This window comes from Sarcophilus harrisii, chromosome 3 (assembly GCF_902635505.1).
Source record: "Sarcophilus harrisii chromosome 3, mSarHar1.11, whole genome shotgun sequence".
NCBI classification, from domain to species: domain Eukaryota; kingdom Metazoa; phylum Chordata; class Mammalia; order Dasyuromorphia; family Dasyuridae; genus Sarcophilus; species Sarcophilus harrisii.
The window spans coordinates 618,577-636,183 of NC_045428.1; the positions used below are offsets into that span (position 1 = coordinate 618,577).

The following is a 17,607-nucleotide window of genomic DNA, read 5'->3' on the forward strand; positions in this document are numbered from 1 at the left end:
CAGAGAAGGGTCCCGTTGTACAGAGAAGTGCCCCATTCTACAGAGAAGGGCCCCATTCTACAGAGAAGGGCCCCGTTCTACAAAGAAGGTGATCATTCTACAGAGAAGGGCCCCCATTCTACAGAGAAGGGCCTGGTTCTACAAAGAAGGGCCCCGTTCTACAGAGAAGGACCTGGTTCTACAGAAAAGGGCCCCGTTCTACAAAGAAGGGGATCATTCTATAGAGAAGGGCCTGTTTCTACAGAGAAGGGCCCCGTTCTATAGAGAAGGGTCCCATTGTACAGAGAAGTACCTGGTTCTACAGAAAAGGGCCCCATTCTACAGAGAAGGGGATCATTCCACAGAGAAGGGCCTGGTTCTACAGAGAAGGGCCCCGTCCTACAGAGAAGGGCCCCATTGTACAGAGAAGGGTCCCATTGTACAGAGAAGTGCCCCATTCTACAGAGAAGGGCCCCATTCTACAGAGAAGGGCTCGGTTCATTCTACAGAGAAAGGTCCCGTTGTACAGAGAAGTGCCCCATTCTACAGAGAAGGGCTCGGTTCTACAGGGAAGGGCCCCATTCTACAGAGAAGGGTCCCGTTGTACAGAGAAGGGCCTGGTTCTACAAAGAAGGGCCCAGTTTTACAGAGAAAGGCCTCAGAATGTCACTCCTATCGCTTCCCTGATCAAGAATGCCCAGGATGATGGAGGCTCCTCTAGGAACTCCCAGGCCTGGGCTCAGGCTCTGAGTCCAGCCCTCTCTGGCAGAGCCCAGCAGGGAAGAGAGCGGGGCCACAATGGGAAGCCTTTTCTTTGGGGAGCTGCCCTTGGATTGCCCTTGGGACACTCCTGGACTCCCCTTCAGCCTTTCCCTGAGGCCTCCACTTGGGGCCTCCTTCCCAGGGAGGGATGCTGGCAGAGAGGCTTCCTGCCCCCCCACCCCGGGACTTCTAGGCTGCTGCTTGTCCACCCCCGCTCTGTCTGGCTCACCTCCTGCTCCGGCACGCTCTTCCCATCTCCCCCCATTTGGGCGGCTCTCACCCAGCCTCGGCTGCCTTCCTGCCCTGCTGCCTCATGTTAAGACGGGCCTTCTCCAGAGCCCAAGCCCACTGCCCCCCCCCCTTGGCCCTGCCCCACGCTCTCCTGCCAAAACCCTTGGGATCTTGTGTGCTTTTCTTTGTTCCCACATTGGCCCCCAGCCCCAGGAGAACATAGCCTGGTGTGCAGCAAGCAATTAATAAATGTTTGTGGAATTAGAGAAGCCCAGCTCCTGGCTGTAGCGGGCAGAGGTGGGTGCAGGGAAGCCTGAGGGAAAGGCCAGACAAGCCCCAGCCCATGCCCAGCCCTGCCCCACCCAAGGAGGAGCCCCCTCCCAAAGCAGGTGACTCACTTCCTTCCCCACCTAAGGCATGTGGGCCAGAAACCTTCATGGACTGGTACTGAGCAGCACCCAGAAGGGCACCAGGGGAGGCTGCGTCACCCACTAATTGGCGCACCCCTGGCTGCCTGACAACTCTGGAAAACAAAGAAGGAGGAGACATTGGGAAAGGTTCCTTCCCATCCTCCCCCTGGACGCCAGCCCTCCCCACACAGTGTTGGCCCCTCTGGGCAGGGGAGGTAAGTGGCCGAGGTCCCTCTGAGGGGGGAGTGTCCCACCTCAGCCCCTGCCTTCCCTGGCACCCGAGAAGGTCGGAGCAGGAGAGGCCGGGGAGACCAAACGGAGGCTCCAGCAGTCAGAACACCAACTGGTCTGTGTGCCGGCTACAGCGGGCAGAGGCTGCCTGAGACCCCAACTCCCTTCTCCTGACTTTTCACAAAGTGCGGCCTTGACATCAGCAACCTGAAGTATGGGGGTGCTGTACCTGCTATCCATTCAAGAACACGGCTCCGAGGGAGGGGAGCCTGAGCCAATGTGGACCCCAGAGGGGGCTCAGATGCCCAAAAGGCAGAGAAGCCACGCTCTCAGAGCCAGTGAGGTCCATGACCTAGGCCGGTCGCCCCCAGCAGACAAGTGGCCCAACGCCCGGGCTCATCACACACAGTCAGACCCTGGGCTGCTCCTGGCAGTCAGGACCAGCCCCTTAGCTGGCTCTTGGGTCAGATTTTAAAATGCCTGATTCCCCAGGGAAGTAGCCCCACCACCTCCTCATCCCAGTCTTTCTATACCAGCCCTATGCTGGGGGCGGAGGCCAATGTCATACCCCAGTGCCAGCTTTTTGTGTCCTCCTCCACTCTTCCAGGCACCCCGAGAATGAACCAACCTCCACAGACCTTGATATCCACCGCCCCGGCCCAGAGCCCATCAGTGCCATTAAAAAAAAAAAAAAAAAAAAAAAAAAAAAAAAAACAGCTCTTATAGATCTTCCATTTGGATGCCCAGGGTCCTTCTGGGAGTATCACTTATCCTAACCTAATCACCAGCAACGGGGAGTAGCCATCAGACTGGACAAGTCTTTAGAGATTCCCCATCCCAGCTTCATATGGGCCTTGGCAAGATGGTGCCTCTCGTACAGAGCTGCCTCACACCCAGATCATGACAGCCCATCGAATGCAGGACGGCAGCCCTGGGCTCTCCCCCGGCTCCCGGCCAGCCTCCACCATCAGCAGGGTCAGAGAGAGGAATTCGTCCCAAATATGAAATGTGCCCCAACTCCCAGTGACTGCTCACAGGCCAGTGATGATCAAAAGTCCCCCGCTTCCCCTTCAAGGGGGAAATCAGGACTGCCAGAAAGGCAGTCTTGATTGTGGAACCTCCAGGAGCTCTCTCTGGGCAGGGCCAACCCTACCTCCTCCCCAACAAGATGCCTCAGGGGACTCAGCCCTCAATCTACTGTCACTGCCCAGTTCTGAAGTCCTGGGCATGGCACATAACTCCACTGGGCCTCAGTTTCATTGTCTGTCAAACCAAACGACCTCTGTGAGATTCTCTTAATTCTCTTCCCTTAAGCCCCTTCCTGATAGGACGAGGAAGAGACCCACCTTCCCATAATACCAAGCGTCCCTCATCACTGTGTGAATGCTCACTTATCTTCAGGATATGCATCTTCTCAATCCCCCAATACTATTCCCCTCATACCTGTCTCCTGCTGAGACCTGCCCTAAGACCTGAGCTTAGAACAGGCACTAGGAGACCAGTCTGGAGACGGGGTCATTCATTCATTTATCGCTACCTGAAAATCACTGAGGCCACAAAGAAAACCAAAGAATGGCCCCTGCCCTCAAGAAGCTTACATTCTGTCCCGATACCCCATGTACTCAAGTCAAGGAAATGCAGGGCCTGTTAAGGGAAAGTGCAGGAATATTTGTGTAAACACCACACGTACACACACACAATACTCAGTAAATTCAAAGAGATCTCTAACAGGAGGAGATTAGAAACAGGAGGGACCAGGAAAGGCCTCACAAAGGAGAAGACACCATTGAAGAGCGAGGACATTCCAGTTTGGGGGGCTGCCCAAGATGCTCTATCATATACAGGGAGCAGGAAGTTTGGCTGGAACATAGAGGCAAGGAGGAATGGAAAAAACAGAGGGCCTAAAAAAATAGGGTTAGAAATAGGCTTCAGGCTGCTAACAGACCTAGAACACAACTGGGGGCATTTCGGTTTGATCCTTGAGACGATACAGAGCCTCTTGAGTTTACTGAGTAGGAGAGATGACATGTCAGACCTGGACTTTTGGAAAATCACTTGTTGGCTAAATGGAGGGTGGACTCGCAAAGGGAGAGATCTGAGGCAGCCAATGCCCCAGCAGCCATTGCAACAATCCAGGTACGAGAAGATAGGTGTCTGCACTTTGAGGGGGTAGCACAGTCAGAAGAGGGAAAGGGCATATTTGAGAGATACTGAAGATGCAAGATTGACCAGAGGTGTTGCAGAGGTGAAACAGACAAGAAATGCTGCACAGGTGAAATGGACAAGAGATTGCACAGGTGATCACAGATGCAGCCTGTGAAATAGACAAAAGATGCTGCAAGAGTGAAAGGGTGAAATTGAGTGAAAGATGTTACAGATAAGAGATTTACCAGAGATGTAGCAGAGGTGAAACAGCCAAGAAATGTTGCACAGGTGAAATAGACAAGACATGTTGCAGAGGTGAAACAGACAAGAGGTTCTGCACAGGTGAAACAAAAGAACTGCTTGGTGAAATGGACAACAAAGCTGCACAGGTGAAATTAAGTAAAAGATGTTGCAGATAAAAGATTGACCAGAGATGTAGCAAAGGTGAAATCGACAAGAAGAGATGTTGCAAGGGTGAGGTTGACAGGCTTTCTCAAAAGAATGAATTCTGGGGATGGGGAGAGCTGGGGATGGTTCCAAATGGGGCATCTGGGTTATTGGAAGGTTGGAAGAGCATCAGAATAAATCCTTTGGAGAAGAGAAGATGTTTGAGGGGAAAGATCATGAAGTCTGATTGTTGATTCTGAGACAGTTACAGAACATTCTCTGACAAATACATTTGGTCGTGTGAGCTTGGTTCTTCAAGGGAGAGGGTGCATAGATCATGGATTGGGAAGTAGGGGGAATGTAGAACCTATCCCCAAAAAGAGATTTGGTCCAAAAGAAAACAGGCTTGGGAGAGGGGAGAAGGGAAAGACCCACCAAAGAAAGCATAGAGCTGTGTGTTCTCAAACCCCAGAGAGGCTCCACCTGGTCCCCAGCCCACAGTCCCATTGAGGAGGCCCTCAGAGTCCTGAACAGGGCCTGAACCCAGGCAAAGGTCAGACGCTCAGTCCCTGACGCAGTCCTGCTGTACTGGCAGAAAGCCCTCCATAGCCCCTCTGCTTAGATAAGAGAAGAAGGCTCAAATGGAGGCCACACTGGCCTCTCCACAATCACCCTGGGAGTGATTCTCCTTCCCCCTACCCTGAGGGTGCACACTGGGCAGGGGAAAGTGGTTAGACTTTTGTAAAGTTCCCATCTGCAGGGAGTGCCAGGCATAGGCTGGGATCTCGGGGCTTCTAGGAAATGGTCTCTGTCCTGTAGAAGACAAGGCCCAGGGCGGGAGGGAGGCGTCTCAGATTGGGTAACCTAACAGGGAGGCAACTCCCAGGGAAAACAGGGGAGGGGACCACAGCCCTTCAAGAGAGTGTGTCCCTTCCCTGGGCCCCACTTTCAACTGCTTCCAAAAGGGGGCAGGGTGGAAAGGGAAGAGCTCAGTCATCCAGACCGGCTAGGAGGTTTGGACGGGAGCCGAGGTGAGAGGTGATACTGAGATGCTTGTGGTGTGGGTGGAACGGAGAGCTTGTACAGACTGAATTGACAGGGCTCAGCAGCTATTTCTAGGTCCTGGAGGTAGAAAAAAGAACTGAGGATAAGTCTGAGGCATGAGCCGGGATGGCAAGGGGGGCAGTGGCCTCCTGGACAGAAAGGGGCAGACTATGGCATAGAATTCAGGAGCGAGATTAACAGAGCTGCCAGAGATGAAGCTGGAAGAGATGACAGAGCCTATAGGAGGGGAGAGAAAGGGGGAGGCCCAGGCCTGAGGACTGGGAGGCTAAGACCCCAAGGGGGAGTGGGGGGATGGGACAGAGCTGAATGAGCCAGAAGAGGGGCCAGAGAGGGAGGTAGAAAAGTGAGAATAGGAGAGTAGGGAGAAGGTCACAGAAGAGAGCCAGACTGGGGAAAGAAAGGCTCAGCCACCCCCAAAATCTTTCTGCTGCAGGGGTCCAGGGGTTTGTTGTCCCACATCCCAGAGACAGGCGGGGAGGGCGTGGGATAGGGAAGGCAGATTGAGGAGGAAGGGAGCAAGGGCTGAGGCTGGGATCCCACCTGGGTGGTGGGAAACTTCTTGGGGAACGCCACACACACAGGTCGGCTCATCTGCCATGTTGGGTCTCGGAGAGTTACCGCGGGCCCTGGAAAGGGAAGGGTCTTGTCCAGGGTCACAGCCAGGGAGGTTCTGAAGTCTGGCTTGCCAAGGGCTTGACCCCAGACCTTCGAACTGTGATGTTTGCTTCTCCCCCTACTGTGCCCAGGAATGAGCCAGAGGGATGGGGCCAGGGCTGGAAAGTGGAAATCCTGAACAGGAGCAGGGCTGTGCCTGAAGCAGATGAGCCAGAAAGCTGGGGCCCGTCTGTGAAGGGAGGGCCCCTCGGCCTAAGGCTCAGGGAGAAGCTGAAGGAGGATTCCGGCCCATCACAGAGCCCAGCATGGAGGCCCCCAAGTGGGGGCAGCTCACAAGCCTTTCCCCGGCACAGATGATAGCACAGCCATTGGGGGGGGGGTGTATGTGGGGGGAAGGGTGTGAGTGTGTGAGTGTGTGGGGGGGTGAATGTGTGTATGTGAGGGGTGTGTGTATGGGGGTGTATGTTTGTGTTTCTGTGGGGGGGGGGGGAAGAAGAGAGGTTTCCGGCAAGCTCTCCCAGGCCTGGGGGCTCAGGATTGGGGGTAGGGAGGCCATGCCCTGGATGGGGGGGTAGGGAGAGGGAGGGGCTGGTAAGGAGGTGGAAGCCTCAGCCTGGGTGTCCCGGGGGAAGGGGAGGGAGGGAGCCGGGAGTGTGGAAGGCTGCTCCTGCCTCCAGAACAGGGACTCTGCGCCCCGGCTCCAGAGCTGAGGCCCTCGGGCGCCCTGCGGTCCGGCGGGGCTCTGCCCCCAGCCCAGGCCAGGCTGCCCAGGCCAGGCTCCCCGGGCTCCGGCCAGCCTGCCCTCCCGCACCGGCTTTGGCGTGGAGTCCCCCACAAAGTGGAGAAGTGCTCCGGGCAGGCCTTCCGTCCTGTGCCAATCGCCAATGTCAGGGTCACGGTCACCCTGGGAAATCAGCGCGTGCCCCCGGTCCCTGGCGGCCGCACCCCGGCCCCTGCCCTTCCCGAGGCCCACAGGGCAGCAGGGGGAGCGGGCGGAGGGCGTCCAGACGCGTGCGGATACCCCCGCCCCAGCCCGCGGAGGAGCTGCCTCCTCTGACCACTGACGGCGATCGGAGAAGAGAGGGGGTGGGGATGGGGGTATGACCTGGCCACACACACACCTTCTCAGCCCCCCTCCCCTTTTCCGGGACAGGTGGGGGGAGGAACGGAGTCCCACCCTTGCGCTTGCCCCCAGCCCGGCCCGCCCCCACCGCGGTGCAAGCTAAGTGCGGCGGGGAAGAAGAAGGGGGGGTGGGGGGTGCAGTCCGGGGGCGGGGCCGGGTCTCGGAGACAGGTGGGCGGACAGGTCCCCGGGGCCACGAGTTGGGGGCGGGCTGGATGCCTCAGAGAAGGGCAGAGCCAGGGTCCCCCGATCGTCAGCTGGGGGGCCCTGCGCAGACGAAGAGGGGGGAGCCCCGTCCGACTGCGCTGGGGGGGAGGGGCGGCGGGCCGGGAGCGGGGCTGGGGGGAGGAGTGTCGGTCCCTCCCCACCGCCTCGGTCCCTCCGACACACCCCTACCTGCCGCCCGCCCGCCTGCCCCTGCGCCGGGAGGAGGAGGCTCGCCCCAGCCCGCGCTCCCGCCTCTCACCTGCGGGGGGGCGGCCGTTGTGCAGGAATGCGCCCCCGGGGCCCCTCCCTCACCTGCGCGGCTGCGGTCGGGGCCGGCCCCCGTGGCCGTGGCCATGGCCAGGCTCCTGCCCGCTCGCGGCTGCTCGGGCTCCGGCCCCGGCTCCGGCTCCGGCTCCGGCTCCGGCTCCGGCTCCCGGCTCCCGGCTCGCTCCTGCCGCTCCCTCCCGGCTCGGCGGCCGCCGCCGCCTCCTCTCCCGGTCCTCCCGCTCCCTTAAAGGCGCCGAGCAGCGGCCTCCGACGCGGGGGCGGGAGGAGGAGGAGGAGGGAGGAGGCAAGGAGCTACAGCCCCCTCCCCCTGCTGCCCCCGCCCAGGCCCGGGAGCCCTAACCCGGAGGCGAAGCGGGCGGGGAGCCGCAGCCCGGAGACCCCGAGGGGCGCGGACTGGGACAGCACAACAGAGACTGGCAGTGAGAGCCGCGAGACGCACAGCGAGGGGCTGGGCCACGCGAGAGCCTCGAAGCGGGTCGGGAGCTGGACCCCGGCACGGAGAGCTGGGGCAGGCCTCGGGCCAACAGGACCACGGCCCCCTCCCAGCTCGGGCCCTTGCGGAGGCTTGGGGGGAGGGGAGGAAGGGCTCGCCTCATTGCACCCCAAACCTGCCGCTGACCCCGGGGGCCCTGGGTCTCCAAAGCTCCATCATCCCCGCCCCCCCCCCCCAGACCCCAGCCTGAATCCCAGCTCTCCGGGGTGAGACGAAGTGGATGCTGACTTCGGCCCGAGGGAAGCGAGTTCCCTCTCCCCCATCTCCCCTTCTCCCTGGCTCCCCCTCTGCTCCCAGGACCACAGATCAGACACTTGAAAGCTGCTACCTGGGACCCCGGAGGCTAAATGTGGACGCTTCCTTTCCCATCTTCACATGGCTATTTCCCAAGGGCTCTCACCCTATTGGGGCACCTCCCTAAGGCACAGGGTGGCTTAGTAAGTCCAGAGCTTTGAGCTGGAGGCCCAAAGATGGTAATTCCTACGTACTTCAGACACTTCCTGTAGGGCCCTGGGGGAAAAAATCGCTTGCTTTCTCTGAGCCTCAGCTCCCCCATCTGTAGACTGAGAACGGTACACTCCACATTACCCTTGCAGGATTGTTGAGCAAGTGGAAGAGCTCTGTCCATCCTGGCATATGCATTAATCACCTTCTGTGCCCCAGTCATAGCACAGGGGCCGGGGGGCCAAAGACCAAAAGAGCTGCCCCTCCTGGGGCTCCTGGCCACCAGAATCCTGTTAAGGAAAACGGAAAATACGGAGAAAGTCCAAAATACTCCACCTTTCTTGTGGCCCAGCAGAAGGCAAATTGGTGAAGCACAGAATGGTGGCTCCAGAAGGCCCCACTCAGAGGGCAGGGGGCAGAAGAGACCCCACGACAGAGGGCCTAGCATGGATCGAGGGTGGGCTCCCTTGCAAACCACAGAAACTCCCTGAACGGAGCCCAGGAGCAGTGACTATCACCCAGAGCCACAGCAACTTTCCTCTGGTTGTTGATTGAAGGAAAGTGGTGAAGAGTGAAGGGGGCTGGCAGACTTCTTCCTGCCTGTTGCTCCAGGCAGAGCCTCAGTTTCCTTGGTGGCCCGAGATCCCTCCCAGCTCTAGTTCTCAGAACCAATGTCTATACTGTCCCCGCCCTACACAACTGTTATTGCTAAAGTCCTGCCCAGATTGTGGCAACCAGGTGGAGGCACCCAAGGGACCGGGGAAGTTGCTTCCCGAGCCTCGAGACCAAGCAGAGAATCCGGCAAAAAGAGAGACCCTGGACAGACCCAATTATGTACAAAGACATACAAGGAGCCCTGGGCTCACCTCGGCAGGGAGAGGACTCGTGAGGAGCTGACCAGAGGAAGACACCCAGGAAGAAGGGACTTGAGCCGAATCCTGAAGGAAGCTGGGGATTCTCAGAGTCTGAGGAGAACGGGTCCCAGAGGGAGGTGAGTGACCTGCCGCTCGCTGGTGTATCCCACACACTCATAGAAACACTCCTCACCAAGTGACCAGCGTGCCGACCCACGGCACCATGTGAAAATGCACCAGGAAAAAGCCGAGAAGCCCGAGTCCTAGGACAGAGGCAAGCTGTGTTGTTTCTGCAGAAATGGCCCTGGAGAGTCCCCGGGAGGCCCGGCATTCATATCTTTCAAACAGTTGGATATTTGTGGCGCACAAATGAAAACATTCCTAACCCTGGGACCAGGTGATGATGAAACAGACCAGGAGAGGGGATTCTAAACAGGAAGCTGGCGCCCGGGGAGTACCCGTGGGTCTGGCCATCCCTGGGGGATCCAGTTGCACATGTAACAGTTTGGAAACAATTTGATGACGGGTTGAGAAACTGAAGAAACAGGTTGCTCCCAGTCACAAGTGGTCAGTGTCTGATGCGACGCCCAAATCCTCGTGTGGGTGATCATGGTTTGCTGCAGAAACAAATCTACAACGTTACCAGCACAACATGCTGGCTGTCACACAAAAACCTTGGGAACTTCAGGTAATTATTGCCTGTTGAATTTCCTATTTCCAGTTGAATTATTTCCTGTCATTAAAGAAATTTTGGCGTGAGCCTCTGAACCATCATCTTGAATCCCCAAGGGTTTCTGGAGCCGCTCTGTCACTCTGTCCACTCTGTCACCGACCAGGAGTGCTCCCTGTGCTACACCTGCGCAGGGTCTCTTGGTTGGGAAAACTCCAGGGAAAGGGAGCCTGCCACTTCTCTAAGTAGCTCAGGTCACTGTGGGATGCTCTTGGGAATAGATTTTTCCTGACATCCAGGTAAAAATTGCCCTGTGGTCACTCCCCCCCATTGCTCCTAAGCTGTGAACCTGAGGGACTGGGATGATGGTTCTTGACAGAGATATCGGGGAGGGTGCAGAATGCTTAGGAGGGGAGCATGGATGAGTTCCGTTCTAGAAGTATTTAAGGCATCTATGGGATATCCAGTTCAAGATGTCTACTAAGTAGTAGATTGAGGAGGGAGGCCAGCAGAGGGACTGGGCCAGGAAAGGTCAATTTGAGAATCATCAATTTCAAATCATGAAAATCCTTGGGAGCGGAAGAGATCATGCAAGGGAGAGATCTAGAGGGAGAAAAGGAGCGGCTCCGGCACGGAGTCTATGGGACAGCCACAGCTGATCCGGAGGAGGATCCAGCAAAGCAGAGAGAAGGGATGGTCAAAGGGGGAGGAGGAGAAGCGGAAGGAGTATCTAGAATGGAGAGAAAAGACTTTCAAGGAGCAGAGGCGATGCGATGTCTGAGGCTGCCCAAAGGTGACAATGAGGGTGCAGAAAAGGCCACGGAGAGATCCCCGGTGACTTTGCTGAGGCCAGTTTGAGTGGAATGAGGAATGTTCTCAGGAGAGAAAAGGAGGAGAGACAGTGGAGGGGCTGGGGGCAGACCCCTCCCCTAGCACGAGACACAGGGGAGCTGGAAGGGTCCCCAGATGGGGAGACACGGTGGCATTTGTAGGCAGCGGTGAAGTGCAAGAAGGTGAAAACTGACTAAAACTAGGGAGCAGCAGTGACGCCAGAAGGAGCAGGCCATCTGCTGGACTAGGAGGGATCCATGGTCCGGTCAGCAGTGAAGCTGGTCCAGGATGAGGGATGGGGAGGAGGCGGAAGGGGGGGTGACAGAAGGGGGAAGGGGGAGCTAACCCAGAAAGGCCTCCGGCTCTTCTGTGAAACAAGCAGCGAAGTGTGAGCCGGCAGTGCTTCGAGTCCCCACGGGGGGGGGGGGGGGGGGGGGATCTTCAGTGCCTCTGTCCTAGCAGCGCTTCCAGAGTCCCCGTGGAGAGGAGGGGCCTTCAGTGCCTCTGTCCTAGCAGCACTTCCAGAGTCCCCGTGGAGAGGAGGGGCCTTCAGTGCCTCCATGCCACTTTCCAGAGTCCCTGTGGAGAGGGGGGCCTTCAGTGCCTCCATGCCGGCAGCACTTCCAGAGTCCCCGCAGAGAGGGGGGTACCTTCAGTGCCTCCGTGCCAGTAGCTGGGCATGCCAGATTCAGGGCGGCCCAAACACAGCTCCGGACGCCTGTTAGTGGGTGGCCCTGGTCAAGTCACGTTACCCTTTATGGAAACAATGGACGTGAACTTGGACGACTTGGAGGCGCAGTGCAGGAAAGGGCCGGCGGGTCTGAGATGGGGAGCGCACTTCTCCTGAAGCCTGAAACATGAGAGCGAGGCTCCTGGACAGACGGGGACGGAAACAGGACCCGGTCCGTGTCCGCCTGACCCTGGGGAGCAGAGCTGGGCCTGTGCCCAGAGATAAAAAGGAGGCAGAGAAGCAGCTTTTTCTAGCGGCAAAGAATCGGAAAGCAAAGGGATGCCCTACAACTGAGGGAAAGAGGGGAGAAGTAGCCTGTGAATGTGACAGAAAACCCCGTGTAATAGGGCAAGAAAAGCCCGATCCCAGAAATGCCTGAAGCAGCTGCCATGGGCCCAGGCAGTGAAGCGAGCAGAACCAGAACCGGGCCGCTGAGAGGGACCCGGTGTTCCCGGCTGTCCCTGGTCCCGGGTGGACCCCAATAGTGACTGCCGCTGATCCGGTCAGAGCAGACTTGCGGCTACTCTCCCCAAGTCTCTCCATCTGTTTTCTCTTGCAGCGTGATCTGCTTTGCTTGGCTACATGTGGATAACCGATAACAAATTGCTCAACAAAGGGGGAGAAGGAGAGGAGGAGAGAATTTGGAAGTCAAAAATTTTTTTAAATGTTTAAAATTATGTTAATTGGAATAAATAAGATATAAACATTAAATTTCAGCACATGTGTGTGTATGAATGTGAGTGTGAGTGTGTGTGAGTGGGTCACGCGCCTGGGGCTATAACAGTCCAATCAAAAAGGCTGTGACCTGGTAAGGAAGGAGGAATTGGGGGGGCTCCTGGAAGCTGACCGGGGCAGCGGGAGGAGGGCAGTGGGGCCACCTGACACCCACAGGAGGAAAAGGCCCCAGGAGCCAGCACTAAGTCCAAACGGGCAGTGGTGAGGCCCCCATGCAGCAGGGCCGGGCCGGGACTTGGGGGAACAGGGTTCTGCCTGGAAGCCAGCATTCAAAGGAAGCCTCGTGGGCTTAAGAAGCAGAGGCGAGGGAGGGTGCTCTGGGCTCTCCTTGCTCACGTGCATTTGCGATGGGAGACTCAGGGGCGGAGCCATCACCCACCCACCGGTCTGACTGCTCAGGCTGGCCCTTGGGTCTGGGGGAGGCCACTGGGAGCGAAGGGTGAACACAGGGCCCCTGATGTGGGCCCGGGAGCTGCCAGAGCACATCCCCTCGGGGTCTCCCTCCCCGACGTGGGCCCGGGAGCGTGGTCTCGGACTGCCAGACCTCAGGGTCTCCCTCCCCGTGGGGGCTTGGAGCCCCTCTGCTGCCCCCTTTGCCACCTTTTCCCTGCTCCTTTGCGGGGGGGGGGGCGCCCTGCCTGCAGCCTCTGCCCCAAGGAACAGGCTCATTTGGGGACAAGGAGGAGGCTCCCCGGGCGAGGGAATCACCAGATTCCGAGGCCCCATGAGGGCCAGGGCGGCGCCCGCAAAGCCAACATCGGGCCTCCAACGGACAGAAGGGAAACAGAGGGGCCGAGGCCAGGTCCCAGAGCCCCGCCAGAGCTCCCGGCAGGCCGCGGGTCCCTCCCTCTGGCTCTCCCTCCCCATGTGGCCGACTGAGACCCCGGGTGCCCTTACGCACACAAGGAGGCCATGGAGTCAAGGAAAGTGGATACCCCGCCCCGAAGCCCCTGACAAAAGCCCCCCTCATGGCCAGTGTCGCCCCCCCCCACCCCCTGAACATGTGTCCTAGGGGGGCTTTTCAGCGATGACAAATGGACGGACGTTCTTAAAAACAAGGATTTTATTTCAAACAAACAAACATTACCAGGGACTCCTGGTCCCCAAGATCCCTCCAAGGGAGGCTGCACGGGGGTCTCCCCCGCCCTCTCCCTCCAGGGGAGAGCCTTCAAGGCACCGATGCTCCATGCTGGCCCACCCCGTCCTCCCCCGGAGCCGGCTCCTGGCCCCCCCAGCCCCGGCCCCGTGGCCGCCTCAGACCCTGCCCAGCTCCGGCCTCTCCTGAGCCCCGGCGGGCTCGGCTCCCGGACCTGCCCCCCTAGCGGATGCCGGCTCCCCAAAGGAGAACCGCCTTGTCCCGCCTTGTCCCGCCGGCCCCTCCCACCCCAATAAGGCGAGCCAGAGCGTGACTACAGAGGACGCAGGCTTCATTTCAAGGGGAACAGACCAGAGGGCGACTGTGGGAGGGAGGTCCCGGCCCCTCGGGGCCCACCTTCACCGGGGGCGAACTGGAGGTGCCGGCCCGGGCAAATCCCCCGACCCCCTGGACCCCGGGGCCCCCCCCCCAAGGCCCCCCACCCCACTTTCCCGCCAGGATGGGGACAGGGAGACCCAGGCCGTGGCCTGCCCCCCCAGGGCCCTCCCCCGGGACCCCGGGGACCCCCCCCGGGCCCTCCCCCAGGCCCGGACCCCCCTTCCCCCAATCCAGGGTTAAGCTGCCAGGGACCCGGGGGGCCCAGGGTACGCGGTAGCCCCTGGAGCCCCAGGGCCCACCGGGCAGACAGGAGGAGGCTGCCCTCGGGCTGCTGAGGGGCCGAGGGGTAGGGGGAGGGGGCCTTTCCTCCCCCCTTTCCTGCCAACCCCCAAAGCACCTGGGGGCCCCCCGGGCCCGCAGCCCCCCCCAAGCCCCCCCCCCTCCCCCCCGGGGCCCCCCCTCTTCTCTCCAGAGGTTCCGGCGGCCCCACGGGGCTCCCCCGGGCGCCCTCCCGCGAGCGGAGGGCTAGGAGGCCCTCCCTTTCTCTCCCCGGCCCTTTCGTGGGACGCCCAGGGGGGGGGCTGAGGCTGGTCCCCCTTCCCCGGCCCCAGCCCCCCAAAGGGGGCCAGGCCCAGGGCCGGGGCCCTCCTCGCCCCTGGCCCTCCCTCCTCCCAAGGGCCCCCCGCCCGGCCCCCAGGGCCCCTTCCCCGGCCCCAACCCTCCCGAAGGGAAGGGGAGGGCCCCCCCCTCCCAACCTCCCTCCTCCCTCCTCCCCTGGGTTTTTCTCGGACGCCCCCCCTGGGCTGGGGGGCGACCTTGCCCAGGGAAAGGCCAGGCCCAGGGCCGCCCGGCCCGGTGCAGAGTTCCGCCCGATTTCCGGCCCCGCAACACGAGCCCCTTTCCCGGAGGCAGTGCGCAGCCCACAGCCCAAAGCCCACGTGTGCCCGGGAAGGGAAGTGGAGGAGGGGCGCTCACCACTTCTGCCTCCTGCGGTCCCAAAATCGAGATCAGCGTAGACCATCTGAGTGAATCTCTGCCGGACGGCCTCCTGGTATTGCTGGGGGCGAGCAGACAGCCGGCGTTAGAGGGGCGGGGCCAGAGACGGACAGACGGGCAGGCAAGGAGCTGGTCACACAGACAGACAGACAGACGGACAAGTGGCCAGATGGTGATACAGACAGACAGACAGACAGACACACGGGCAGGCAGCCAGTCACACACAGACAGACAGATGGGCAGGCAGTCAGCCGGATGGACAGACAGGCAGGCAGGCAGACAGACGGATGGGCAGGCAGCCGGTCACACAGAAAGACAGACAGAGGGACAAATGGCCAGCTGGTGACATGGACAGACAGGCAGGCAGACAGACGGACAGGCAGGCAGATGGATGGGCAGGAAGCCAGTCACACAGACAGGCAGACAAGTGGCCATCTGGTAAAAATAGATAGACTGACAGATAGACAGTCCCACAGACAGACAGACAACTGGCCACACAGACAGACAAAGAGCTCCAATAATTGACCCCCAGCACGTTCTTGGCTCTGACCAGAACATCCCCTGTTCCCTCCTGGCCAGACCGGCATGCTTGTGTGGCAGGCAGGGTTTCCCAGGCATGACCTCACTGACCCTCACAATGACCCTGTGATGTGGCCACTCCCTGCAGGGCCCTGAAGGCCACACCAGCTCCCCAGGCCCCCGAGGGCCACGGCCCAGCCCCCCACCCCAGCCAGGACCCGCCCCCGCACCTCTATCTCCTCCATGCGCTGCATCATGAGCCACAGGTCGGGGCCGTCATCCTCCCAGAGGGTTGCATGCTCGGGGCCGGGGGCCGGGGGCGCCTGAGAGAGAGAGGCTCGGGGTGGCCGAGGCCGGGGGTCCCACCACTGCACTCCCCTGCAGCCGTGGGAGCCCCAGAGAAGGGGCCAGATGGGCTTCCCCCAGGGATGCCGCCCTCTCGGGGGCCCACGGTCAGAGCCCCCTCCCGGCGCCCATGGCCGAATGGCGTGCCCCCGTGGGGGGGAGACAGAAAGAAAGGGGAGGGCAGTGACCAGGAAAAAAAAAAAAATTTAGGGTGGAGGAATGGAGGGAGGTCAGTGAAATTGGTCAACCACCCCGTGGTAAAACCCCAAACCTAGCGGGCGATCTTTTAAAACCCTCCCTCAAAGGGAAACCCTAAACTTCCACCTCAAATACCCTTCCCCTGGGAACCCCACGGGGAGAGACCCCCTCTCCTTCCCCAGCCCTTGGAAATTCCTCCTCGCCAAGGGACAAAGGGGCCTCCAACCGGGCCTTGGCCCAACAACCCCACATGGGCCACCTTCTAAACCGGGGCTTTGGTGACGATCCCTCCCAAATCATAGGCCCAATCACTTCCTAAAAATGGTAGTGAAACCCCCGCCCAGAAGGGGGGCATGCGGGGAACCGCGCCAGACAACCCTGGGTCTGTCCTCCCCGCCCTCCAGGCCCCAGATCTCAGGGTAGCGCGGTCACGCCTTGGCGGGCTCTCCCAAAGGCCCCCTAAAACAATCCAGCGAGACCCTTCCAAAAAAGGCCAGAAAATCAAGGTCTCTCTCCTCTTTCCCTCCAAACCCCCTCCCCTTTCCCCCCACTCTCGGGGGACCCTGCCCCCTCCCCCCACTCTGGGGATCCCTGCCCCCCCCACTCTCCCACTCCTCCTCTCTGGCCCTCGACCCCCTTTCCCACCTCCCTGCCACAGGAAGCCTTCCACAGGCCTCCCAGTTCCTTTTTCTATTTATCCCGGACCAGGGCTCTTTCTGCCCCATGATTCTCCCCCACTCATAGTGAAGACAAAGGCCCTCAAGCACAGGGCCTGGCATACAAACCCTTTAAATGCCGCTCACCAGCCCTAGCTGCTTTGGGGCTCTAGGCCCAGCCTCAAGCCCAGGCCCGGACCCCTCCCCTGCGCCTCCTGTCTTTGAAATCAGACAGGCCTTGGGCACTAAATCATCATTGCCCACTGGATGGACCCGGGGATCTCCGGGGCCCAGGGCCCCCCAAGTCAAGGCGGAAACAAGAAATCATGAAATCCTCCCGTTTCCCCAGAGGATCCCAAAGGGAAAACTCCTGCTACCCCCTCCGGGAAAGTTCAGCAAGGGCCCATTGGGGCAGATCCCAAAATCACTTAAAGTCATCCCAGAGGAAACCCCAAGGCTCGGGGCGTTCAAGGAAAAGAACTTCCTCCCCTCCAACCCCCAGGGTCTCCACCCCGAACCTTACCTTCACCTGGTAAAAGAAACTTTGGGCCTCCAGGACCACCTCTCCCCCTTGTCCCCCAACTAGGGAACCGCTAGTGGCACAAAATCCCTTTTATCCCCCTGGGGGTCTCAGCAAGGTCTCAAAACAAAGCCCCAAAACCATTGCCCCACCTTCCTCAAATCTTTCAAAAAGACTTTAAAATTCTCAAGACTCAAGCATTTATATGGCGCCTACTACCTGCCCAGGCACTTGGGAGGCTCTACAATTATCAGCCTTTTGATTCCACGCTCAAAAGGGGCTCCCCACCCCATTTTCCCAATAAAAACAGGGGCAAAGGTATCCCAAATCTTCTGTACTCCCCCTTGCATCCCAACCCTCCCCAAACCCCGGGCGGACCCCGCCTGGGCTCTAACAATCTGGCAAACCCCAATCGGGGAAGTTCATGCAAATAATAACAAAAACCTCCCCTCCCACCAAAAAATCTAAAGGGTTAGCGCAAGCTTTTGTCCAAGTTGAAAAATGTAAATTATCTTGGCCAAAACAATGTAGCAGGAATTGGGTCATCTTCCCACAAATCATCAACACACATCTAAAGTGTCAAAAGGGGCCCCTTCCCCTTCCCCCGCCCCTTTCCCCCTTCTCCCCGCCCCTTCCCCCACCCCCTCTTCCCTTTCCCCGCCCCTTTTCACACTCCTTTTCCCCCCCTCTCCCCCCCTC

The 17,607-nt window shown here is 59.6% G+C and overlaps 1 protein-coding gene across 4 annotated transcripts in view; it reads right to left on the reverse strand.

Moving 5' to 3' along the window:
* Positions 1-8,327, reverse strand: part of PITPNM3 (PITPNM family member 3) — an 80,640-nt gene extending 72,313 nt beyond the window's left edge. Inside the window, exon 1 of one of the 4 annotated variants that reach the window (XM_031957344.1) lies at positions 8,265-8,327. Coding sequence is in view for 2 of the 4 variants with exons in the window: in XM_031957345.1 (XP_031813205.1) it covers positions 7,419-7,510 (92 nt within the window). In the remaining 2 variants the exon portion in view is untranslated. Of the gene's footprint in view, positions 1-7,414; positions 7,569-8,264 lie in introns of those variants that run through there. The other 3 variants (XM_031957342.1, XM_031957345.1, XM_031957343.1) reach the window with 3 other exon arrangements.
* Positions 8,328-17,607: the final 9,280 nt, after the last annotated feature.